Source organism: Parasteatoda tepidariorum, chromosome 5 (genome assembly GCF_043381705.1).
Source record: "Parasteatoda tepidariorum isolate YZ-2023 chromosome 5, CAS_Ptep_4.0, whole genome shotgun sequence".
Lineage (NCBI taxonomy): Eukaryota > Metazoa > Arthropoda > Arachnida > Araneae > Theridiidae > Parasteatoda > Parasteatoda tepidariorum.
The window spans coordinates 90934483-90962310 of record NC_092208.1 but is presented as its reverse complement, the minus strand read 5'-3'; the positions used below and the strand labels follow the sequence as shown (position 1 = coordinate 90962310).

At 30.4% G+C, this 27828-nt stretch overlaps 1 protein-coding gene across 6 annotated transcripts; it reads right to left on the bottom strand.

The window, feature by feature from the left end:
- Positions 1–397: 397 nt before the first annotated feature.
- Positions 398–27393, bottom strand: LOC107444838 (uncharacterized). 6 transcript variants are annotated; one of them, XM_043050151.2, is made up of 3 exons: positions 27260–27393; positions 6621–6963; positions 398–1151 (listed from the first exon to the last, which is right to left on the bottom strand). In XM_043050151.2, exons 2-3 carry the CDS (start codon positions 6959–6961, stop codon positions 992–994), a joined length of 501 nt encoding a protein of 166 aa, XP_042906085.1. In that variant the 5' UTR covers positions 6962–6963; positions 27260–27393; the 3' UTR covers positions 398–991. The 6 variants fall into 6 exon arrangements, with proteins under 6 accessions (XP_042906085.1, XP_071036879.1, XP_042906086.1 ...); XM_071180778.1 differs by lacking the exon at positions 27260–27393 and adding an exon at positions 27083–27211; XM_043050152.2 differs by lacking the exon at positions 27260–27393 and adding an exon at positions 16085–16220.
- Positions 27394–27828: the final 435 nt, after the last annotated feature.

The window sequence follows — 27828 nt, the reverse complement described above, 5'->3', positions numbered from 1 at the left end:
TGAGGTTTCTTTTAGCAAAATCTAGTATGCTCAGCTAAAATTCTCGTTGTCATGAAATTTTGTTGGACAATGCAGTTTGATCCCATCGCTAGTGTGACGTCAGCTAAAACGTCATTATTAAGGCCCGGATTGCCAAAGACAATACTTTTAAAAAAATAATATTTAATCCCCTTTTAGGATGAAAAGTTTGAAACTGCAACTTTGCTTCATTGAAAAAAGGTTTTTAGTACAAACATTTTCGTGACAATAAATAGAAAATTCAGATACAAAGTTGCCGTTACATGCTTTCTGGGAAATGAATTCGGAAGACTCCGCAAGCTTGCTGAGCAACCACAAAAAATAATAAACGGTGCTATTTTACACAAATATAACCAAATAAGGGATAATACTCAAACTGTGGCAAACCTTACACTTTATTTATGGTATTATTAATTTTGTTATATTTTTTTTAGGCTCGCGATCTGTTAGAATTCATAAATTACAGAAAAGTCTCATGAACTGTAAAATTAAGGACAACAAAAATCACAATAATAAGGGTTCCTGGGAGTATGAAGCTTGTTCACACATCGCCGCGTAAGCATAACACAAGCGGAGGAATACACCGGAAATTTTTCCATATTTCTTCCAGTTTTAGGAATCTTGTTATTGTTTACATTCAGTCAACCATCCATAGATGCCAAGTAGAGGTTAGTGTACAGAACTCGGTCATTGAAAATGTCAAATTCCATTTAAGTCGATTCTTGATGGAAATTAAAGTGTGTGTGGAATTCAACACTATTTCCGAAGACATCATGTGACGTATACAACACGAGCTATTCATCACCAGTTCAAGGATGTTCTTGATGAAAAAAATGAACATGATGATTTCAAAACGTGTCACGGATCCAGAAACAATGCTATGAATTAATCGGATCTTCCACTAAGTGTTGAATCACCAGAAAACTCTTTCCTCAAAAATGTAATGTATCCATAAGATTTCCCCATATCATCATCACCTGTGCTGGACGATGTCCGACGGAAGAGTCACTGGATTCAGCTGTTGCATCGGAGTGGGAGGATGAATGATGACAGGAATGGTTTTTGCCTCCTCATTTTTCGTATCAGCCAGTGTCCAGCTTTCTTTAGGAGGAGAATCTCGTTCCACAGAAGACCTAAAATGGAACAATTCTTTATTTACAAATCTGATATCGGGCATTCAATTAAACTATTAAAATATTGATTCAAACTAGAAGTTACACTTCTTTCTTTTGTAAAATTTTTTACTTTATCCTTACATCAATAGTAAATGATTTTCTGCAATGAACAATAGGGTACAAGCAAGTGACGTAGTGTGGGTATCTCGATCCTGATGGGTTGTTCAAATGTGGCATTTGTTTACGTTACGCTCTTTCCATTCCGTGTAACCCGAGCTTGTCAAGTATCAATTTTCTACATGACACAATCTATATTCCTTCACAGAGATTCTTTCTCAGAGATTTTAATTTTTTTACTATGTATTTCTCAGAGACTTAACAGAAAGACAGGTACGAAGCCATGTGGAACATAAACAATTTAATTTCGAATCGAAGTAGCCAGGTGCACAAAACAAAAATACGTCACTGTTAGAATAAAATACATAAACAAATAATAAATCTAATTCAAGTGAAAGATGTAGACGAGGAAGAATCATATTTAAACTAATTCGATGCGCAATACGGCTCTACAGAACCGTATTGCATATCATTGTGTATTCAATAAACATTTCTGTGTATTCAAATAACATTCTAACTTATGAAGAGAAACTTAGCTCAACTTTAATACACCATTTTGCTGATAAAGATTGGCTGGTGCTGATGTCATAGGTCACATGTGTGGGTATGAGAGGTCTCATTCTTCTTGAAGTGCAAGTACCCAATTACAGTCAATTTTTATTTTATCTTAAGGAATTCAGAATCACTCAGACCCCCATTTTATTACAGCTTTAAATGTGTTAATTATTAAGTTATTTTTTATTAAAAAAAACCCCACTTAAACTCGTTTTCAGTTGGAGCGAGAAGTCACGTGATTATTCACGAGCTGACGTCACTTGTACCCAACTGCTGTGTTCGTTTATCAACGTTGTGCATCAAAAGCCATTACGTTCTAGCCCTCGTTTGAATTTTCGTAATTAAATCTAACTGTTTTACATTGTAAATAAATTTGTCATAACAAAGATATGTTTAGTAAATTATGCCTTAATGTAGCTTGATGTTATGTAATGTTATAATTAGACAGTGGATTATATGCACTAAAAAACGGACAAAATATGCATGCAAATATGCACTAAAAAACTTGAATATATGCACTAAAAAACTTGAATATATGCTCTTAAAACTAGAAATATGCATTTAAAATAGAAATTAAAAGATGAAAAAGAACTTATTTAAATACTACTACTTACTTTTTTCAACAAACACAGCTAAAACATTTTTTTGTTAAAACGAAGAAAATCAAAATATTTCTTACTTGAATCTACACATTTCTGAAGAAAAAGTCTAAAACTGAAGTATGATAAATGAGAGAAGAAAAGATTTTATTAAACTGAATAATTTGTGTTGCAATACACAACTAAGTGTTTTTCCAAATTTTCAAGGGTGAATTGATGTCGTCGGTCATTAAAGATCATTTTGAAAGCAGAAAATGACCTCTCCACGTCAACCGATGTTATTGGACAAAACTTGTACAATTTCGTACTCATTGGTTTTACTTTCTCTGGAAGTTCAGTTCCGTTTCCATTAAGGAAATCATTTGTCCATTATAATCCATTTTTCCACAAATAAAATGAGCAATATAGCGACAGCACTTATCTGTCGTCTCATCGACTTCAATCCATATAGGGCCATCTCCAATATCTCGTCGAATATCGTTATATATCGGTTGAAGGTAGTTCATTCTTAAAGTCGATTCATCGGGAATGATCTGATTGGTACAATATTTTTTTTAAAAACTGTCATAAGTTTGGATTATTTAACTTTTTTAAAGGAGTATTGCTGCTTACTAAGGCTTTGCATAAATCACTAGAAAAATCACTTTCCTTTTTAGCTGCTTGAACAGGAATAGTTAATAAACTTTGAACAAATCCTTTTGTATTCTGCTTTTTCTTCGCGGAGTGAGCATTATAATGCTTACAGTCAACATTGTAAAGCCCAACATTACAATCAATATCAATATTATAAAGAATAGCAACAAACAATTGAAACATTATTAAAATATTATTTTAATGTAAATAAGTAGGAAAAATTTATATATTTCAGTTTAGAAAGTCAGAAAACGAAGAATATTTTACTGTCTTGCTAACACACATATGTGTGTTAGCAAGACAGCAATCAGGTGGGACACACTGCCTGCCAATACACGTGAGCCTTTCTGTCATCAGTGGTAATACCAAAAATTGACTCTGCTTCCGAAGCCTCATAATGGATAAACAAACAAGAGAATTCAATTAGAAAAATTGAAATGTAAATGCAATGAAATATTAATGGCAAACAAACACAATTTAAAAGTACACAGAGATTTAAAAGTACACAAAAATTTTCATCGGATTATACGATAAAAGAAGGGATTTTAAGTTTGATGTTATTAGTTTAACAAATTTTAATTTCAACCTATACTTTAAGATTTTTAAGAATTTTTTGATTGGTTAAATTATTAGGTTTAAATTCAACTATCGGGAATTTCAAAATTACATTAGAGAATAATAATTTGCCTCTTAATTACTGTAATTATGATATTTTAATTTAAAATATTTTAAAGACGTTCAAATAATTCGGCCGATATTGAAGCCCGCATAAATAGGCCTACGTGGTGAAATTTAGGACTTTTTGTTCCTGAAGCATATAGATGACAGCACTTTTTTAGAATTTTACTCATTGAATGTTTTTCGTTTTATTTTTCAAGATTTTCAAAAGGGGTCAGCACTTGATTTATTTCTAAAGTTTTATTAATGATTTGGCAATTTATATTTAATTTTGATTTGGTTATTCTAACTATAACTTTATTTATTCTTCTTATATGTGGGTGTTTCATCATTAAGTCTTACTCTGTGTACTTTTAAATTGTGTTTGTTTGTCATTAATTTTTCATTGTATTTACATTTCAATTTCTTAAATTGCTTTTTCTTATTTGTTTATCCATTATATCGGGGTCAGAGTCAATTTTTGGTATTACCACTGACGACTGAAAGGCTCATGTGTGTTAGCAGGCAGTGTGTCCTGCCTGATGAAGTACTGACTTGCTAACACACATATCTAAAAATATTCTTTGTTTTCTGCTAGAATTGTTTTTCTAAATTATTTAATTAAAATAAGACAAATTTGGTTTCAGCTACTTTTAGCGCTTTTCCATTTTGATTTATTATTTTAAATGTTATTAACTTATTTTGTCTTTTTCTGAATTTGTGTAAATCAGTTTCATTTTTTGATTGTGTTTCAGTAAAGTTTGTTAACTTTATTTCAATGGCATTAAGCTATATTATAAAAGTATTGAAATCAATAATATAAATTCATTTAGTTTTGCTTAATAGAAACAGGAAATATTTCTCTATTAAATACATGTAAAAATAATATTTAGTCATAGCGAAATTCCTATTTACTCAAAAGTAAAAATAATTAGTTCGACAGTAATATTGATATCTATTCTCAAAATGAAAATGTTGAGAATAGATTTCAATATTAATGTCTAACTAATTATTTCATAAATAATAAAAAAGCATATTGGAAATTATTTTCTTTTTTAATGAAGGTTTTACTTTTATCTTTAAGTCTTAATAAAACAAAAAATCAAAACCTAATGATTCGCTAAAATTATATGGATAGAGTAAATGATATCGAGTGAAATTTGGAGCATTGTGGCGATGATGCACATATTTATGGAAGTAGTACTGTTTCGTTTATCGATGATTATTATTCAATTTAAATTAATTTAATTTTGAGCATCAGTACATTGATTGTGGCGATGACGGACATATTTATGTCTTATCAGCGATAATTATTTAATGTAATTTATTTTTCATTAAAAATGTTAAGCATCAATTATATTATTTTTTCTTTGCAGAGCACTAATAAATTTCGTTTTGTCTAACAATGGTTTTTTAAATATCAAAAGACTTTAAAGAATAACACGAGACATTTCGAAATTTTTATCCCTACAATATTTACATAGATAGAATGACGGTAAGTTTAATCGATATACTAACGTGATATCGATACATTAGTTTCATATGCTAGTTAATCGATAAACTAGTTTCATATCTGGATGAAAGTTTTAATGCCAAGCAAAATACATACTTGAATCTTTTTATAACTGAATTTATTTTCAATGACAATTTAGCTCATACCAGAAAACAAACATTTTAGAACATGTTCTAGATCAAAAATATCTTTTAAAAAAAATTTCTGATTTAAAGACAGTTCGAAGAGCAATTGAGCAAAATGTAATTTTTAAGGATTTTGCATTTTATTCAAATTGCTTTTAAGTCGACTTATAAAATACTAATACGAAGAAAAATAATAAGAAGAAAAAATGCAAAAAACGTTACCGAATGCTTGATGTGTTTTGTTCAGACACTTTAATTTATTTTATAATCAGTATTAAACAGCCGACCCATTTTTGGGTATACGAATCTCAATGTTCAACTCAGGCTTGTGATTTTGAGCCCAAACCAGAGATTAAGGAAACTCCTGGATCACAAGTATTGGATCAAAGTAGCATTCTCGGACAACTTTTTGATAGATTAAACCTAATGTGATGATTCACATTAAATGAAGAGGGAAACCACGAAAACCTCCCATGGTTAACCCGTTGACAAGGGAATCTTAACCTATGATTCGTTTACCACTGAGGACATTTTACGTTAGCACTGTGATTGGTGGGAGATAGGAAATTGAATATATCAGCCACCCTGGGAATCGAACCTGGCATTGAAGAAGTTTAAAGAATTACTTTTAGATTGATTTGTATTTATGGTAAATCGTAAAAAAATATTCAAATGAAAGCATGATGCCTTATCTATTAAGATTATTAAGGATGTTCACAAGGCTAAACAAAACTGCTTTTATGTTGATGCATCCGTCGCATAATAGTTAAAAATTCTGGCCCTTCGTGAACAGGCTCCGTTATTTCGTAATGTTCCTTTATTTTGGCTCTTTTATTATTCTAGTGTTTTTCTGAAATGGTTGATAGATTTCAGGGCTACACTGTTAAGAGCCCTTTTACCTTTAGGCTAATTAGAAAAGATACAATTCCATGTTCAATTGGTCAGATTTGTTTTGTGCTGTTTGTAATAAGCCCATTCTAGTAGAGGTTTAACGCAATGAGCCGTGTGAAGTAAAGATTTATTAAAATAAAATCAAACTAAGGAATATAAGTCAAAAATAAAAACAGTTTTGCATGCAAAGTGGCTAAAAGAAAACACGGTTCATAATAATTAGTCTACATGAATCAAGACAGATAGTGCAATTTTTCGCACATTTCCTGACTAGCCTAAAGGTGCATGAGCTGATTACGTAAAGCCTAAAATGTGCCAGAATTTGTAGAAAACACCGGAGGTTATCCTGGCATATCAGGCTTTTTGTAGACAGCGATAAGCCAACGACATATCTTACCGGCTAGAACTGGATATTTTCCTGAGTTTGAGGATTATTTCGACAGAGAGAAGAAGGACGAGGATCCCCAGGACGATGCATGTCGGACCAATCACCAGCCAAGGCGTGGGATCATCCCGCGGCCCAGGAACGAGGAGACCAACGAAGAGGACTGCCAGGCCCAAGGAAAGAAGGAGGGAACCACAGACGAATATACAGATGAGAGTGCTGCGGGTGGCGGCCCTGTGACTGTCGTTCTTGATGTCCCTGTCGTTGATCTTACGCCGCATGTCGTGCTCATGGGGCATCTCATCCCCGCCACCCTCTCCTTGTCTTTGTCGCTGATACCGAAGCAAAAGCATCACTGAAAAATTGGGACAATTATAGTCAGTTTTATAAATTAAAGACAGATATAGTTTGTCTACGGAAAGAACTCCCCCACGCCACAAAGTCTGCTGCTATGGAAATAAAAATAGCTCATTTCAGGGAGGCTGGCTTCACTTCCCTCTAGGGCTAACATACTGGACCGAAGAAAAAGATTCCCTTTCTCTCGCAGATCCGACCGAGTCAAAACTTGTCCTAAACAATGACCCTACACCCCTATTTGAAATAGTCATACCTCATTACCATAGAAACGGCCACAGTTTCAGACGATTGGCTAGGGGAGTTCTTCTTTTAGACAAACTATATAAGAAACCTAGTTCTGCATGTAAATAAAGGTACTGAGAAAAAAAAAGTTGAAATGTGTAAAATTTCGATGAAAGTAAAATAAAATTTATGACCATAAACAAAAACATTAGCCAGAGTAAACATTTTGCGAAACTGTGGTTACTGTGGTAAGATATGACCACCCACCTCAATTCTTAGCTCTTACAGCATACGTCTTCTGAGTACTGCTCTTTAATAATGGTTAAAATTCCTGTCTTGTTACATGTAAGTTTGATTCCTGTCGCAGTTATTTTCAAATTTTGTTTTCTCTAACTTGAAAAAAATATTTTGGCTTTTTATTTCAAGTACATAAATTAAAAAATAACTATGACAGCTTGTTTGGAATTTTAGTAAGCACTTTTTAAGCTGAAAAATGTATAATTTTTTTCGTTTGAACTGATATATTTAATTATTTAAAGAAATTCAATAATTCATTTTAATTGTTTGATGTTTTTAACTAAAGAATATATTTTTATAAAAGGAAATAAATTCTAAATATTTATTTTAAATTTATTTAAAAAACTGATTAAGAAAATTTATTATTTTTTCTTTTTGAAAATGCTCATTTTTTATAATTTAAGTAAATAAAATGAAAAGCAAAAATCATTTTTATTCGATAAAAAAAAGTTTATTTCTATTTGATAAAAATTATTATAGAGAAGTAATAAAATTTCCAAATAAAAATATCCAAAGATTATTTTTATTTTAATTTTTTAAGTGAATAATTTTTTTTTCTTCTAAAAAAAAATGATTAATTTTTTTCCAGTAAAAATTCCAACTTAGAAAAAATTTCCCATCTGTTACAAAAAGGAATAATTAAAAAGTGATGTTATATGTTCACCACTTATGCTCATGATTTTCCTGTTTTGAACTAAATTTATGTTCAATAAATATTTCTAAAGACAAGTATGAGTGATATAAAAAAAAAACACTGTACTCATTCTTTTATTTGAAAAGAACATAGAGTCGAAATAAGTTTAAAATATCAAGCTCTTTCTCTTTTCTTTTCCTTTCTTTTCTTTTCCTTTCATTTCTTTTCTTTTTTCTCTTTTCTTTTGCTCAAAAGAAAAGATTCGTTGCAAAGCTGAGAATTTCGCATATTTTACAACTAACCTTTGGATTATAGGAGTCATGTACTGGTGACTATTTTTCCGAGTTATCGCCAAAAGCAACGTTGGTCTCGATAACCGATAAGTGTTTAATTTTAATATAGCAGTGCTTAATTTAATAAAATATTTTATATATATTTATATTAAAATTATATTAATTTTAATATAATTTTAATATAAATATATATTGTGATAGTTTAAAAGGGTAATAATTTTATATTATTCATACATTGGTTAATAGTTTCGTTACTTAAATGAAATTTATCAGCACTCCCAATAACATCATATACGATAACTATCTTTATGTGTAATATTCATGATGTTATTTTTTCAATATATTAGTTATTGATAAAGATCTTTATATTATTGTATTCGATAATCATTGTTATTAATAATGATCGCGATATTTTCCAATTTGTTATATATTGTTTTCATTAAAAATCGCGCTACTACAAAATTTGGATGCACTTATGTGTTTTATCGGTAGTCGATGACCTACTATTTAAAAACCAGAATCTGGCGGGTTTCTTCCAACTAGGCATCATGGTACCTATTAGCAATAAGTACCAAGCTGAATGCTCTTCCACACACCAGGTACTTTACCAGGCTAATCGGTACTTTGAATCATACCAGGATGAAAAGTTGCTTCAACCATAACAAGGTGTTAAATTCAACCATTTTTTGATTCAATTTGAACCATAATGGCGGAATTTTAAATGATTTCACAGTGAAATGTATGTTCAACCTTAACATGCTGTTAAATTCAACCATACTTTCGTTCAAATTAAAGCATAGTATCAATTGCAAGAAGTTCACCAATATAGTACAATTTAGCTCAATATTAAATTTCTAGAAATTTGGACCCTATTATGATTTATCATGCTCCAAAATTTCTTACAATATGTTTCGCCAAAAATATAGATGATGGAAGAGTACTCTTAGCTTGTTCCAAATGTTCTGATAAATGACAATAATAGTAAAAAAATATAAATGATGAAAGATATAAACAAAATAGAGCATAGAACAGGAAAAATAATAAAAATATAGATGATGGAAGAGTACTCTTAGCTTGTTCCAAATGTTCTGATAAATGACAATAATAGTAATAAAAATATAAATGATGAAAGATATAAACAAAATAGAACATGGAACAGGAAAAATAATAAAAATATAGATGATGGAAGAGTAATCTTATCTTGTTCCAAATGATCTGGTAAATGACAATAATAGTAATAACAATATAGATGATGAAAATATAAGCAAAATGGAATTTAAAATAGGAAAAAAAACTTTTTTTCTAAAAATAAATAGAGTAAATATTAAAATTAATTAGTCAGGTAATGTGTTTGAGACCCAATAGAGTAAATTAACTTTCCTTTCCATTTTACATCTTAAACAATGTTTCTACGAATGGGTTTGTGGTGTAATCAACATACTAGGTTCAGGTGCCAAAGTTAGTGACCTGACGAACTTCTATGCAATCTTCTATGTATTCTCTGTAATCTTCTTTCTGAAGTGTAACGAAATGAACTGAATTTTAAGTGGATAAAATGTATCTATACCACTGTGAAATTTGGTTCTTTCTCTCTTTTTGCGGTTAGCTATACACTTTATCTTATGTTCTACGTCTTGGATTATAATCCTGGATGATTTTTATTTTGCTGTAAATATATTCTTAAAATTATGTTTAAATTTCGCACTTCTCCTTTATTATCGTTGTCGATTGATCTATTTAAAATTTCAGGATACGCAACCTGTCTCGATATGGGTTCACCAGAGCTGGTGAACCCCACCACTGTTCACAGCACTTAATCAACTTTTAAAATGCGTTAGAAAGAAAGAAAGAAAGAAAGTAGAAGAGAAAAACCGTCTCTTGAAGGTTACTAATCGTGAAATGTGCGGAAGAGATCGTTCTTTTCATTCTTGGCACAGATGCAGACTCAAAGGATGATGATCTTTCCTTGATAGAATTAAAAAAAAAAGGTAGAACGGAGGTGCGATGAATTGTGCGAAGAAAAAAAAATACCTGGCAAATATCCTGGGCGCATTTATTTACAAAGGACTAAATATAAAATGAGTTAAAATGTTTCCTAATATAAATAAAAAGAAACTTTTCATTTCAGTTACATTTGCCTCGTGTCAAAACTTGTTAAGAAAACTATATTTTATTTCCCTACTTGCATGGAATCCCTCGAGACGCAACATAACGAAAAACATTTGGTATCATTAAAAGAAAAAAAAATCTCATTTTAAGATTCTTTTCCTGCTTTAATGTTTTTACAAAATCTATCCCCGTGAAGCCATAATTGGCATTACATATATTTAGTAGCTCTTAAAATATCTTTAATTTCTTAAATTAATTTTTTAACATTCTTAATCGAGTTTTAATTAAAATGAACCACTTACTTAATTTTCATAACTTTTTATAAAAAGCTAATATAAATATTTATTCTCTTCTTAAGAATGATAACTTTTTATTTCAATACAAATAACTCTCACTATTAACAACTATCTACTAATAACACCAATACAAGTATAACTTATTAATTCACTGTCGCGACTCAATCAAAAGCAAATTCTATTTATTTCTCCCCACAAAAATGTTTCAGTTACGCGGTAATACTAATGCTCACTATCTTTTTGGCGACCAGCTTTCGCCTAATAATTTTCAAATTTAATATTGATTACGGGGAGTTAGCTTTGTTTTCGGCTATTTTATCTTTCGATAAATCTCCAACCAAGCTCCTCGATCTCTTCCAATGCTCCTAACTGTCCGTTGAGAACAATTCACTTTACCTTTAATTTTGAATTCTGGCATTGAGACAGGGATGCTTCGGTCTCTCAGCTTCAACCGTTGAATTTTTATCTTTACAGAAATTCTTGATGTTAAGAGAATGGATTCTCTTGATCCCTTTGAGAAACTTCCTTTCATTTTTTCCATATTCCAAGTATGGCCAAATTCTCTAAATAATAAATTAATTTTTCTCAAATGAATTTGTTTATTTTTCTGAAATAAATATCCCTTCATTACGCAAATAGATTAGAGTTTAACATAAAATACAGTTATGTTAAATTTCATTCCATAACATTCTTAAAAATCGGACTTTGTTTCAAGAAATGGTACATTTTTGTAAACCACTAACAGGGTGCATTACACAAGAGCTTCTTTTTTGAAAAAAGAAAAAAAAATCGCACTTTTGGCCAGTGACCGGTCAAAAACGCACCATCACTTTACGGATACAGTGTATTTCATAAAACACTGTGATCGGTGCGAGACTAGAGCAGGATATGAATTAACCAGCAATCACCGGGACTCGAACCTGGGTCTCTTCCTTGGGGAGGTGAGTGCTCAAATATTTTTATATATTTTTAGTTGCATAATTTCAACTGTTTTATGCCAAAAAACAGCAATTATTGCGACGCAATCATCGGTGTTAGTGAGTGTCAGGGAACAGGGGGGCTTTACCCCCCAGTAATGTTATAAAATACTTACTTACACTTTTGCTGTTATCCACTTTTTTGTTAACAATATCTTTCATATTTTCTTTAGTTTCGAGTAAATGGCAGCACAAACCATAGGTGGGAAAACAACTGCTTCCCATCGATATTTGAAAATTATTGGAAGTTGATTTAAAGTTCCACNAAGCTCCTGGATCTCTTCCCATGCTCCTTACTGTCCGTTGGGAACAATTCATTTTACCTTTAATTTTGAATTCCGGTATTGAGACTGGAATGCTTCGGCCTCTCAGCTTCAACCGTTGAATTTTTATCTTAAGAGAATTGATTCTCTTGATCCCTTTGAGAAACTTCCTTTCATTATTTCCCAAATTCTCTAAATAATAAATTAATTTTTCTCAAAGGAATTTGTTTATCTTTTTAAAATAAATATCCCTTCATTACGCAATTAGAATAAATCCCATATCGCCAAAATATCCGTAATACTACAAAGAAACTACATCCACTATACAGTACGGAATTTAAACTAAACTACTATGAAAATCAACCAAGTAGTTGGATTTATCCTCGTTGATCTAAGTTTTTTTTTCTTTGTTACAATGATAAATTATAAGAAAAGGAAAGGAATTCGACTCAAGTGAAATTTCGAACAGCTTTATGGCATATAAATATCTTACTATCTGAGTATAGTGGATTATTTTTCTTGATCGAAATGTGAAGAAATACACTATACAAAAAATGATACATTAATATTTATCCTTGTTTGTGTAACAATTGAAAATAACTAAAAAAGTTAATCTAGTTTAATTTATTGATTTTTTAAAAATATTTAATCCCATTTAAGAATTTTTTTTCCTCGAAAACCGCATAATAACATTAATGACATTAATTTTTAAAAAATAAATATCGAATTTTGTGCTAGATCTGGTCTCGGATATTAGTGGTCAACTAATTACTGTCACTACGGCACTTCAAATATCGTAGTTAGGCAAATAATATGTTAGAGTTTAACATAAAATACAGCTATGTTAAATTTCATTCCATAACATTCTTAAAAATCGGACTTGGGTTTCAAGAAATGGTACATTTTTGCAAACCACTAACAGGGTGCGTAACATAAGAGCTTCTTTTTTAAAAAAAGAAAAAAAAAACCCACTTTTGGCCAGTGACCGGTCAAACACGCACCATCACTTTACGGATACATTGTATTCCATAAAACACTGTGATCGGTGCGAGACTAGAGCAGGATATGAATTGACCAGCAATCACCGGGACTCGAACCTGGGTCTCTTCTTTGGGGAGGTGAGTGCTCAAATATTTTTATATATTTTTAGTTGCATAATTTCAACTGCTTTATGCCAAGAAACAGCAATTATTGCGAAGCAATCACCGGTGTTAGTGAGCGTCGGTGACCAGGGGGGCTTTACCCCCCAGTAATGTTATAAAATACTTACTTACACTTTTGCTGTTATCCACTTTTTTGTTAACAATACCTTTCAAATTTTCTTTAGTTTCGAGTAAATGGCAGCACAAACCATAGGTGGGAAAACAACTGCTTCCCATCGATATTTGAAAATTATTGGAAGTTGATTTATAGTTCCACTGACAGCCGATTTAAGGTGTGTTTTGTACACCAAATTATCTCAACAATGAAACAATAACACCGAGAAAAAGTAAGAATTGATTCCTTTTTTCGTATTTAATGCCATTATGCCATGAAGTGGGCTTCGAATAGAGATTTATGGTGACAAATCTGTCAACAAGTCGGCTATCGTTGTTCTAAATCAGCTATCCACTGTAGACTTTACAGTTTTTGAGGAGTTCTCTTCTTAAAAATAAAAACTATCAGTCTATGCAGAAAAGTGACATACGTGTCTGTCATTAGTGTCAACAAAAAGATAAAAATGGCGGAAATAATATTTATTTACCTTCCCTCGGAAAAAAGCGGAGGGAAAATATTTATTCGTGTACTACCACCAGCAGTCACTCAAGGTTGGCGGAGAAAATTTTTTGGCATCTCGCCGTTTTGACTGAATGTTATCACATACGGAATTATTATTTTCTCTGTGGATTTCTCGAATCTCCCCCCTACAATTCTGGAAATATTGTCGATTCCTTTCTTAGTTTGTTCCCTCTTTTTCTAGTTTCTAAAAATGCTCGTCTTATTAGTATATAACATTTAAATGTGACCTGATAATATATAAAACGCAATTTACATTAAATAAAAGTAGATGAAATTGGTCATCATTATTATCATCATCCTGGTGCTACAGCCTTTCAACAGCCCTGGCCTTCTTTAAAGTTTTGGATTGTTCTTTTCTGTTGATTGCATTTTTCTTGAAGCTTATAAATATGAGTAATTTCAGGTCCTCTTCAATTTTTTTCCCCATTTAGTTCTAGTGTCCTCCTGTACATACTTGGCTTTCTGTCAAGTATTTTTCTGCAATATTTTTTTTCCCGAATCCATTTGTAGGATGTGTCAAAACCATTGAAAACTTTTTATTCTTATATTTGTTTAACTATTGGGTTCCACATATTTACTATAAAATCTTTTAATTTCTACTGATCCTCCAATGTCCATCCACATAAATTACGCCGAAAATATCTTAATGACTTTTAGTAAAACTGCTTCATATCTCAGCTCCACATAACCCCAAGGGTCAAACTTGATCAGTTAGAAACATATATTTCTTGCACTGCATTAAAGTTTGATTGTAGTACATACAAATTTAGTTATAAGGACATGATATTCCGTAACAATTTCTTTTAATATACTGCTTTAAAATTCTTGTTAATAAGTACCGATTACAAATTGCACATCAAGCGAAAATACATATTAGAAATTGCACATCAAACAAAAATACCTATCAGAAATTGTACATCAAACAAGGATAGGGTAAATACTCTATCGGAATCTAACGAATTACTTGTGAGGAAGGTAAAACTAAAAACATAAAATTTTTGATTGGCGAAGGAAGAAAAAGGAGTTGAGTGATGATTTTAGAAACACCTTCATGTTTCCTTAAACTACCAACATAATTTTGATGTTTTTCCTTTTACCTTACTCTGCAGCAAAATTATATACATAAAATAGCTATAAATATTAAAAAAAATATCAAAAAAATGTCTATAAATATTTAAGCTAGGTTTATGAAATAATTTCATGCAGTTATTGTATTTAATAACCAGAATAATCGATACGAGTTACAAGCTTATTGCTATATTTTTTGGCATAGGGTGTTCAGAAAAGCTTTTTTTTCGTTCATAATTTAGTGCCCATCATTCAAACCTCTAAAGGTTTTTAACTTTATTGGTGAGTATGAGAAATCGCACACCTAAAAAACTCTAAAGTTATAAAACAATTCCTTTAGCATGTTTTGAGAAATATGAATAAAATATCAAAAACTGAAAAGGTCTCTTCCATTATTATAGAGCAGTGTATGTTAATGATATGTAAATAATATTTTCCACCAATATAAGAAGATAGTATTTTCATATTTTTAAAGTTTTCCACAAATGTGTGATTTGATGTTTTAGAATAATTTTTAGGCTATATCAACACAATTACCATTTCATTCTGTATTAAAACGGCAAAAAACGACAAAGAGTTTTCAGTATAAATTTCAAGTTGCCGAATAAAACAAATAAATAGCACGGCAAAATGCAACGTTTCTATAATTTCATTATTCAAAATAAATATGCGTGACAACAATATAAGGTTTGCATACAAAAACTAATAAAATAAACTCGCATGCAAACAATATAACGTACAATTTTCGGAAATTTGGAAATTTATGAATAAAAAATAAGTAAATAAGACAAGTAAATGTATTTTCTTTTATATCAGATTATGTTATTAGTAATGATACACGATTTTTCCTATCATTTCTGTAAAAAAAAATAAAAAAATTGATTTGCATGTTCATTTTTTTAAATTTAATTTTTTAAAGAAAAAAAATTACCTATCACAGTTTACCCTTAAAACATAAACAAAAAAGAATATATATATTATTTTCTTACGTAGACATTTGATTAAATATACAAATGTAATAAAAATTGGAAATAATGAATATTGAATAATTTTTACATAACTTAATAGAAAACAATGTCTTTATTAAGTAACTAAATGATAGATATTAAAAATCTGTTAGCAACGGCCATTGTTTATTTTTCGCTGAAAATAATATTGTTCGATAATGATAAATGAATTACCTTTCGACGATCTGAAGTAAAATCATAATCCAAATTTTTTGGAATCTTAACTTTTAGTTATGTCGTTGCACATGCATGGATACTAAGTTTTATAAAACAAGTCGTACAAAAATCTCTGCAACTCACGATGTTTCTTCGTAACCATTTGTTTGGTTTATTTTATTTTATCGACCGCGACTCACACGCGTTTTTTGTTCAGCATAGAGACGTTCAAAAACGCATAGTGATAAATATATCGCTGACACGAAAAGGGTCAAGGCACGCTTACAGGAAAATTTAAAACTGTTCTTAAAGGACACAAAATTTTTCAAAAAACTTTTTTTTTGAGGAAAATTTTCTTCAAGCTGGCACAGGGAAACGATAAATTGTGAAGCAACGTTATAAGCACCAATTTTTTTATTGTGGAAAGTGAATGTAAATGTTTAAAGTTTTCATAACAAAACAATACAAATTATCTCTTTTCTGTTTAAAGATGGCAACAAGAAGAAGTGCAAGCATTCTGGAGTTCTCATAAAAGGTAACTAGAATATCGGTATAGAGCACATCTTTCCAATGTCATCTTTAAAAAGTAAAAAGATATTTTGTGACATGTTGTTATGACAAAAAAACGGTATGCCATATGTATGCAATGTTACCTCATAAGAGAAATAAAATTTTTCCGTTTATTTAGCAAAGTAAAAGCGGTATTCTGTAAAGAGATATTTTGCTACATATTATAAAAACATAAATGGTATATTATATACAAGTAATATTGTCTCATAAGAAAATTTCCTATGTTTTTATTTGTGTTGTTTCCTGTGCTATCCAATATATGAGCATCAAACTGCGAAATTTTACTGCATGGAAAGGACAAATCATAAATCATGTGTTAGTTAAGTCAAATAAAAAAAACTTACTTTTTTGAATTAATAATTGTCTTTTTTTTTTTCTCTTTGAATTTCAGAACTCAAAATATGAAGGGAAACTTTCCTCATTCAGGAAATTATAGTCTTAATAGTAGGGAAAATTCCTTCACAGTAAATTCTCTTTTACATTCATCCTACATAAATAATTTAAAATTAAAAGCCCAGAGAAACGCGAATTCATGTAAAGCAAGAGCAAATCATGATGTTTCAAATGTTTTCAAAATGCAACTGAAATATAGACGGAATTGCTCAGCTATGAGAAAGTTATATTGCAATAATGCATTTTAATAATTTGACTGCGAATTTTAAAATAATTTCAGAATACCAACGCAGGTGGAACGTACAAAATTTACCATGAAACGTTTCCCCCGAGGTGAAGCGTCCCCTTTATACTGAGGACAAAAACAATAAAACGAGATTAAGTGTTGAGATAAATGGCACAAATGTCCTAGGCTTATTATATTTATTTTATAACCGTCGTTGAACAGCAGACCCAAATTTAAGTTTACGACTACTAATATTCAACTCCTTGTCATTTTGAACCCAATCCAGAAGACAGGGGAACTCCTGGATCAAGTATTGAGAGAAATATGCCTTCGTGCATGATTTTTTGATGGAACTAACCCCAATTTTAGCTACATAGATAGGGAGACCACGAAAACCTCCCTCGGTTAACCTGACGGCAAGGGGACTCTAAATGATCTGTCTACCACTGAGAATATTTAACTTCAGTACTTTGTTCGATGCAAGCCGGATGCGTATCGATCAGCCATCTCTGGGATTCGAACCCGGCTCACCTCATTGGAAGGTGAACACTCTATCCCCTGAGCCATCGCAGCTTCCCAGCGTTATTAAAAAATCCGATTCATTGCAAATGTCACCGGTATTTTGGGAAAACCTTCAGTATTTACTAATTAACCTTATGCTTATTGCAAGCAGCTTTTAAACTAATTAGGAAATGAGCGAAAATTTACGCATATTAAATTTATTTGGGCTTATTGCAATAAGCCTTTAAAAAGGCTATTTACAATATTGCAATAAGGCTATTTACCTATTGCAAACTAATACGATAACGGATAGATACGAATTACGCACCAGGCTCGCACCGATAACAGTGCTGACGTTAAATATGATAGACGAATCATGTGTTAGAGTCCCCTTGCCGTCAGGCTAATCGTGGAAGTTTTTTGTGGTTTCCCTCTCCATGTAATTTGAGTTAGTTCCTTCGAAAAGTGCTCCACGAAGACAATGCTTGATACAGGAGTTCACATGTTTTCTGGTATGGATAGAAAATGACAAGGCTACGGAATTGAACATAGATAGTCGTAAAATATTGTTCAACGCCGGTTATAAAATAAAATTTCCCAGATATATGTGCTGAACGCAATAAGACTAAAGAGTATTAGGCTAATTAGAAAATACTGCAGATTGTTCCAATAAGCCTGTCACATTGCAAAATTATGGTGTCTATTTTCAAAGAGCCGGATTATTCAATTAGTCAATGGCATCAGATAAGTACGTCTAATCGATTTTTTGAAGCTACCATAAATCACCAATTAAGTAAACTAAAATTTATATCAGAAATACGTAATAATAAAGTCAAATCACTATCAAATTTAAATTTGAGTAAATTCTTTTAATAGAATTAAAACGAAAATTGACATATAATAATTATACGATAAATTTCTATTTTCAAGTACTTCATTAATAAAGCAAACATCAAGTATTTACTCAACTCCTAAAATATCCTCTATTCCCAAAAGTCCAATTAATTCTGCAGTAATTTCTAGGTTTATCACACCCACTTTTCAAATTTTCCAGTTTTTTTGTATATCTAGTCAGATTATAAACAGAATGATTTAAAATAACGTCAATAAGAACTATGAGAATAATTTAAACGAAGAAATTGGTGATAAGGTTTAGAGGGAGATTTTAAACAGGATCGCCCAAGACTTTTAGGTTGGCAACCGGGGATGACTCTCTGGCCGCTCATCTCTACAGACCTAAGTACCTTCCAAACCCAAATTGTATTTTATGCAAGGAGGACGCCCTGATGAATACTGAGCACCTGGGGGCTTGCCGAGCAGTGGTAGAAAACATCTACGACAGATACTAGGGGGCATGTGAGCTATTACAAGCCCTGCAAACTGAATGACTTTCTCTTAACTTTTTGTTTATGTTTTCGATACATTTTTACAATTTTTCTATGTTCTAATGTTTTTAATGCTCTAATGTTTTAAATGCTTATAATCTTTTATGTTTTTATGTAACACGTTTAATTAGATGTTAATATATGTTCAATGTTTATTCTCTCAGTATGTTGCTAAAAGTTAAGAAATAAAATGAAAAAAAAAAGAATAGAAAAAGTATTAGACGGCTTAATTTTCCCTCTCAAAAAACTATGACTTTATCTATGTCGGCCTTGTTTTTCAATGGAAATTCGTTTCTTTACGATCTGTTGGTTAGAATATAAAAATGTCTCAAAAACATATCATCGCGTGTTATAAAGTATTCATTTTTTAACGTGAATAATTATTCTATCGAACAGTACAGTAAGTATGTTTTTGTGTTCATTGCGTGAACTTATCTTTTTTAAAAGAAAAAATAATATCAACATATCACATAGCTTTTCCTAAACTTTAGTTCTAGACTAATCGATTTTTAGAGAACTTGCATACAAAACGCCGGAAGCGTGCTTTTCACGTCGGAAATAAAAGAATAATGGTAATAAAAAAAAAATAGCCGAAGCCTTGCCCTGTCCCTGCCGTTATAATACGTTAATAAATGGTACAAAAATATTACTATCAAATAATATTAAGTTAGCTAGGGGGTTAAGCCCGCTGTTCGTTGACGCTCACTAGCCCCGATGATTGCTTCGCAGTAACTGCTCTTTCTTGGAATGAAACATTTGAAACCATCAAACTAAAATTCTACGTCCTAAAAAGAACACTTTGTCCCCCCACTTTGCACGTCCAAATATTTCTCTTATGTTTCTATTGAGATGCATTAATGAACATAAATCATTTTAAGTATTGTGTTAGAACAAATTGGATGATTTCACAGCTGTCATTTAATATCTTTGCTTACCAGACGAACGGATGTATATTTTAAATACAATTTTTGCATACATCACTTTGAGAATGAAGCTGAAAGTTAAGTTTTAAATCATTTAAAGAATCTCATTTAACCGTAATTTATAATAGTATATTGATGTAATTTGCACCAAAGAATTAAAGCATGAACTTTCAAGCTCTTATGGCAATGATCATTGCCATAAGAGCTTGAAAGTTCATGTCGAAAAATCATCGTCGAAAAATCAGTGTGACTCGAGTCACACTGATTTTTCGACGAAAGCCCAAGAGCCCAAATCTGGTCCGAAAGTGCTAGTTAAGAAGAAATGGAGCCATCTCTCCCTTTTCAAAAATCCAAGAAAGAAAAAAATTCGTTTTTAACAGTTTTGAAGTAATTTTAAGCGTTTTTCCCATGCATTTAAAAATCTATTTATGCATTGTCTATTACAGTATTTTTTGACTTATTTTTCCACTTGTTAGCTTATTATGCTAACACGCTTTACATAAAATGGCACGAATTTTTTTTCGTCAGAAGTAGCTTGCGAATGTTGTGAAGAGTAAGTCATTTGTTGTAATTTTTGTTGCTAATTTTCTTAATATTTTATAACCGTCGTTGAACAGCCGACCTAAGTTTGGGTTTACGACTACCTAATGTTCAACTCCGTAGCCTTGATTTTGATCCCAATTCAGAAGTAATTTTGAATTCAATTCAGAAGACAATAGAACTTCTGGATCAGGTATTTGGAGAAATTTGCCTTCGTGGAGGACTTTTGAGGAAACAAGATTTGTTTCGGCAAGTTTCACACATAAGTGGCATGAATTTTTAAGTGATTGATGAATGCTGCTGGAAAAACTATAAAATAATGTTTTCTGTAGTATATCACCCAATTTCAATTGTAATATTTGTCCTTGAGTGATTTTGCCCTTAGATTGCAGCCACGCTGTTGCTTAAAATGGTAGTTATTTGGAAAATATTGCTTTACAGTTTTCAGTAAGCAGTGCCATCTCTTGAAGAACTTCGTAACTGATTTAGGAATTCGGTGAAAATAAATCATTAGTTTCCTAAACAGAACAAAATAAACCATACATTTCTGTCTAATTCTGTTTTTGTTTAACGAATTTTTAATATTGTAGGTATTTTTCCTGACTCCCATTAGTTTTGATATCGTTTTTAAGTTCTTTAAAAAAAACATGGAAATTGTGAAAATTGAAAAAGAATGCATTTAATTTTCAGCATTACTTGGCTTAAGGGTGGGAGAAAAAGCTGAAATATATACATTGATGAAGATTAATATGTAATAGTTTTTGTAAATTCAGTTCAGAATTGAACATTTTATCGTATCTTGTGTTTGAAAAACATTTTTTTTCTAAGAAAACACCATTTAAAATTAGTAAAAGTTTATTTTATCGTATGCGTGTCAATGCTGAAAGAGCTGTAGTTAACTTATTTCTACGAATTTCTGATTAATAATTTTTTGAGAATGCTTTTAAATTTGCATAATGTCGAATTAAATAATAAATAACAATCTAATCTTTATTATTAAACTTTCTTTTTTTTATGAAAAAAATTCCACAATAATGATTTTCCTGAAATGAAAAATCTCAGAGTAATTTTTAAATGTAACTAACATGATTAAATGTTGTGCTCTTGGGTTTATTCAACAATTTCGTAATTTCGAACATAAAACTACTTTAGATATAAGCTCAATTAAATTTGAATTAATAATACTGAACCTCAGGATTCAATTAATTAACAAATATTAGTATGAGGGGCTTGGTGTTTTAAAATAATAAAAAAAAGAAGCTATTTTTAAGCAAAACTGGTTTTAGTATTGTTTGTGGCTACGTATTTTTATAATTTTCAGTAATTTACGTTGGATAAATAGCACAATAATTTGAAAATCTTATTACATTTATGGGAATCGTAGTGTTTTTTCCACTAACGTTCTTCTGAACAAATTGAAAATGTGACTTATTATATCATCGATATCATAGATAGCAATAACTTCTAGTTGTAACTTGCGAGGTTAAAATAACAGCACCATGTTATTTTACATTGCACTGTCACGATCTCGACATAAAAAAAAATTTGTTAAAAAAAAATTATGTTTCACTCGATATAATTCAGGACTTGTTCTTAATATATTTCCAAGTTTAACTCCAAGATCATTACAGTACAAAGAGTCAATTTAGTTTGAAATAAATTAACTAAACTCCGTTGCAAGTTAAGAAAAGACCATTGCAGTATAATATTTAAATAATCTTTCGCGACTGCATATAGTTGCATTTTATTTCGTTTTCAAATTATGCAAATATGCTTTCAAAAACAACATAAAAGCTTTTAAAAGTTAAACACGCCAGACAGAAATTTAATTCGCGCTATCCGTTACGATATATATCATAGAATTATTCAAAAAAAAAGATTATAGTTTCGTAGCCATACTGGAATCCTAGACTTGGCAACATATTTCCATTGAAAAGGAGAACACTCATTCTTGAAAAAGAAACAACTATATGACGTTGCAAGAACATTGGACTTGATTGGACTACTGTTTAATTGGCTGACATACTTTCAACAAATCAAATCGGAGATAAAGAATTTTTGCTTTTTTTTGGCAATAGAAGAAAACCGTCTGCAAGAAACATTTTTTATTATTCTTTTGTAACTTTTAAAAGCGAACATCGAAACTTAAATATATTTCGTTTTATTTATATCATTTTCATTAATTCCTATTACTTGCTGTTTGATTATTATTGTTAATTGATTGTTAGTGTTAATAACTGTTGCTTGTTTGTTATAGTTTGCAATTTTATTTTGCATTTGTTATAAATGGCGTTCTTTAATTACTGTTTTTGTAATGTCTACTACACCTAAGAATTTGCTCTCTGCTTCTTGTTCAAATGCACTTTCTGATTCATTTTTAGAAAGATATTGTCTGTAAAATTTAAATGCGATGCAACTTTCAAATTTTACGGGAAATAAAACAGTCATTTTTATTCAATACATTTCCTCATTTCCCACGATTTAAGATAGCAATCCAAAAGAAGGCTGTTGCAACGTCGTTTCAAGAATTGGCGATGTTGATATACCGTCGAGCTGGGATATTAGCATCCACATGGCGTGCATTTAAATGCAAACAGACTCTCTTCATAGGAATAATGGTTTTTTTCTTAAATTCCAACAAAATATATAATAAATAACGACTAACAGAACTAATTTTGCAACAACTCCTATGAGTTAAATTCGGATGATTCTCAATGTGGTAAAAGTGAAGATCTTTTGTCACAATCTGGAATGCGAGTTCAGAAATTCGGCATACCAAAGCATAAATATAGCCACTAGATTTGCGAACTAACTTTAATTATAATTTGAACAATGAACAGATGCTACTGCCCCTTGTTTTATTTCACTTTTTTTTTGGACTGTGATAAATGTTTGCAAATCTTTTTTTTTTTAATTAGCCTTGAATGTTTGACACGTCTAACTTTAATTAATGTTTAGGAGCGTATTTTTTTTTAGAATTCTTTTCTATCAAAATACACTTTCGTGAATAGAATAGATAAAAGTTGAGCTATAATGAGTTTATTTTGCAGCTCATGCTATTTCCCCATAACATAGAAATAGTTGACCAATTCTGCTGCTTCAAAAATATTTTTTTAAACGTGAAAATGTTCGTTCAATTGAAAGCTCAATTTATTTACTTGCGAAATCTGTCTAATAACTTCTAAAACGTAAAAGTTTTTTTTAAAAATAGAATTTGTCAATTAAAGTTACTTAATTGAGAGGAAGTTAAAAGATATATATATCTTATAATTCATTTTATTTAATTAAACGATAGAAAATAAGGAATATGTTTACGAAAATTATTAGGATAAGTGAGTTATATAAATAAGGAAAGGAAATTTTGATTCATACAATAAGTTCTAGAGATAAGCCTTACGTAACAAACTAAAATTACGGGAGTAAAACTTTCTACAGACAGTAGTAGTCCTATTAAACTATCTAGACTACATTATCGAGGTAGCAGCTAACTCCAATGTTTTAGGTATCGAAGATTCCTGTTCGGTCAAATAAAAAGTATATTTATCCGTTCAAATAAAGGTATCAGAAAATCATAGAAAAAGAAAGAAAATGAGATAAAATAAAGGATGAAACAATGAAAAAAATTTAGTGAAAGCCGAAGAAAAATGAATTAAAGAAGGATACAAAATTTAAAAAAATAATAATAAAGAAAAGTTGACAAAATAAGAAGAACAATAAACAAGCAAGCAAGAAAGAACATTTTTCGATAGTGTAGTTAACTGCAAACTAAAATCATTCAACATTTTCAGTTTTGATTTGTTATTTTTTAGAAGTTATATTAACATTTTGATATTTCTTTAAGCGCAATTATTGCTCATAATATTTCTTTAGACATTTAACTATTACGGTTTAGGGTTTTCCTTGAATTTCGTCAAACTTCCCTTGTAGCACGCAAAGGACGTTTGGGACACAAAATCCTCAATAAAATGTTCCTTAAAAAAGAGGAGTGCAGTAAGTAATCAGTGGAGGGAAAAAAGTCAATTTTATTAAAAAGAAAAAAAAATGAAATGATGCATGTCCATAAAAACCTAAATTTACATTAAAAATTCATTTTTACGTTATGGATTATTAATTAATAGTAAAAGAATAACTATCATCGCTGTATTCTTTTTCTTCTTGGATCAAAAAAAATATTTAAGCTCTATTGACGTAAGACTTCAGTATTAAATTTATTTGAAAATCATATTTTATTTTTCAAAAATATTTGTGAAAATTATTTACCTAATGAAATATTTAATTAGATTTTAGAAATATAATCATGCACATAAATATAAAGGAACTGAAGGAAAATTGTATCGAACTATTTGAGAGAAAGATTTTGCAAAGTATACTTGGTGATGTGAATGAAAATAATAACTGACGAAGGAGATTTAACTTTGAACTGTGCAAGATTTATAAACAACCTGATATCATTAAATACATAAAAACAAATAAATTGAAAAGAATAGCCCACGTGATTCGAATGAGCAATAAAAAAGATATTGCTTTTCAGATCCACTGGAAAAAGAAAGCGCGAAGGCCAAGCTTTAGATGGGCTGATTCGGTAGAGTCTGATTTTCTTGCAATTAATAAAAAGGTTTAGAGATCAAAGATAAATCGGAAATTGCTATTTAGAAATTTTCAGAGGAAGACATTGGCCCACGTTCGGTTGTCTGGCCAACTATGATGATGACGATGAATGAATTTAAAGTTCTAGTATCCTTTAGTCACTGGTTTGATGCACCTTCAGCTAGATGTCCCTTTCGTCCCCTTCTCTCCCTCTCGCAGTGGATTAAACAACCCTCAAGTAGATAAGTTTTTTCTCCATGTTTTACTTTCTTGAAAAGTGGTTAAAAATGGTAATTTATTATTTAAATGAACGATAATCTCAAGAGATGAGTAAAATTGTGGAATATCAAATGATGCCACATTAGAAATTTTATTATGTTAAAGAAATTAGGAAAATAATTTTGTAAAAAAAATGGGTCAAACCTCCTAATATTTCTTCTACATTTTTTTTACGAATAAAGCTAACATCCTGGAATGTTTCTACCGGATTCTTAGCAAATTATAAAAATAGCTATTCGTTTTTTTAAAAATTTGTTGTATTTAATTCTTTTTTAAAAAAGTGTTCGCTTTACCTAAATATTAAAACTTTTTAGAGGGATTTGAGAGAGTATTGAGAGAGGGATTGAGTCATGAGTTTTCCTATAAGGTTTATTTAAATGTGTTTTTTTGTAAACATCTTATTTACTTCCTAAAGTATAATCCTATAAAAATTGTTTAATGTCATTTCTGTTTACGTGAATTAAATTTATAATGAAACTTATAGTTTTGAGATATTTAAAAGACGGAGAAAAGTTGTTAAAAAAAGCATTTTAAGGTTTTCCACTCTATTTTCTTTATTCATATTTCCTAAACTATTATTCTTAAAAATGCTTACACATTTTTGTTTTGCTGAAAGTAATTTAAAAAAGTAAACTGATTGTTTTACCTAAACATTAAAATTTTAATGTCAAATATGCATGTTAAGTGAAAGTTAAATGCTTTAGTTAGGACTCGTTTTCCTGGCTTCTGGTGTTAAGAAGAAAAAAAAGTGACATTTAAACTCACACACCCAGTCGGTAAGGGCGTTTAGTTGATAATTAAAAATATAAATCTAATTGTATTTAATTATAAACAGCTAAAAGTAAATAATAAAAAAAATTGATGCAAGATACCCTTCTATCACTTCGACAAATTTCAAAAGTAAACCTTTTTTTTCTCATTTTCTCTCGTTGACTGAACAATAGTGCCAAGATATTTTTTAGGCTGTGAAATTTTTCTTCTTCTTTTTGTTTCAAAGTCACTAACACACAAAACTCAAGTGTCATTTTGCGATTAAGTTTTTTCTTCCTCTGCTGTTTTCAAATGTCATTTTTCTTTGCGAAGTTTTTTTTTTCTATCTTTGTTTCTAAAAATACAAAAAAAATAAAAACCTTTTATTTTCTTTATTTTAATTATTTTGTGTGCGTCAAGAGGTGGGAGCTTAAAAACAGAGTTATAAATAAATTAGCGATGTAATCTTTATTACGTTTTTTAATACTAATTTTAAAATTAACGTTTAGAATCCTTTTTCAATAAATCTACCTTTCGATAAGTAGCCGAATGTGAAATCATCAAATATTTTTTGAAGTGTCAGCGTTGTCTAATTGTGACTACTTGAATTAAAAATAGGTATAGAGAGGGGGGGGGGGNAGGGGGGGGGGGGAGAGATAAAATCAGATAAACAAATTTATATGTTTTAGTTTTACAAAAAATGCATTAAAAATGATATAATATTGGGTAATGAGCACCAAGTTTGCATCTCGAACAATCGAAGTCATGTTTCAAAACCTTACAAATCCATCAATGAAAGATTCTTGAAATAATTATTTTTAGCAAAATTTTTTCAAAAAGTCTAATTTTCAAGAAAACTTACTTTTCTATCGATGTGTACATTTAGCGATTTCGAATGACGGATGATTTTGATCCTTGAATGATGGATTTGTTCGGTCTTGAAACAAATAGTTTTAGCTACATTTGAATTTATGGTAATAATTTCTTTCACGTTAATAATTGAAACACAATCAAAATGATAAAACATATTCATTTTTACCTTCCTTTGAGGCTAAGTAATCCTTACACAAGCTTGATTCACGTCATAAGTTTTCTCTCTTTTCGAATTACTAAAATAAAGAAGCAAATGATTCTCTAGAGAGAGCTCCGCAGCGCCACTTCTTGGAACGATAAAAAAGTGCTCCATGGGGAATCATCATTCTAATGATTTTAGTCTCACACACTGGTAATGGATTCAACTTTGGTAATTGCTTGTTTTGTTGATGTGTTTACAGTTTGTCACGCGATCCTTATTTTTCATAAAAAAAGTTGCGGGAGGGATATTAACATTTTCAAAGAAAAATTAATAATTCAATTTTGATATGTAAAACGAGAAATTCCTTTTTTGAATTAACATATTAATCATATATGAACTATCTTTTTCACGAAATTCAGCACACGAACAAATATAAATTTGAATGATTTGAAGAATAATAATGGTTGCAATGGGCGTCACTGGCGCCCAATTTTCAATCGAGACGAAGTCAAATAACAGACACAATAGCTCTTTAAATTTATCACCGAAGGAAAAAAAATTCTTCGATTTGCTAAAGGTGGGTAAAAATATGA

Coding starts and splice junctions, on each gene's coding strand:
- LOC107444838 (XM_043050149.1), bottom strand. CDS start 12,018: ATGGGAAGCAGTTGTTTTCCCACCTATGGTTTGTGCTGCCATTTACTC. Junction 6,964..11,909: donor GGATAACAGCAAAAGTGTAA/GTAAGTATTTTA, acceptor CCAATTTTTCAG/TGATGCTTTTGCTTCGGTAT. Junction 1,152..6,620: donor AAAATATCCAGTTCTAGCCG/GTAAGATATGTC, acceptor GTTCCATTTTAG/GTCTTCTGTGGAACGAGATT.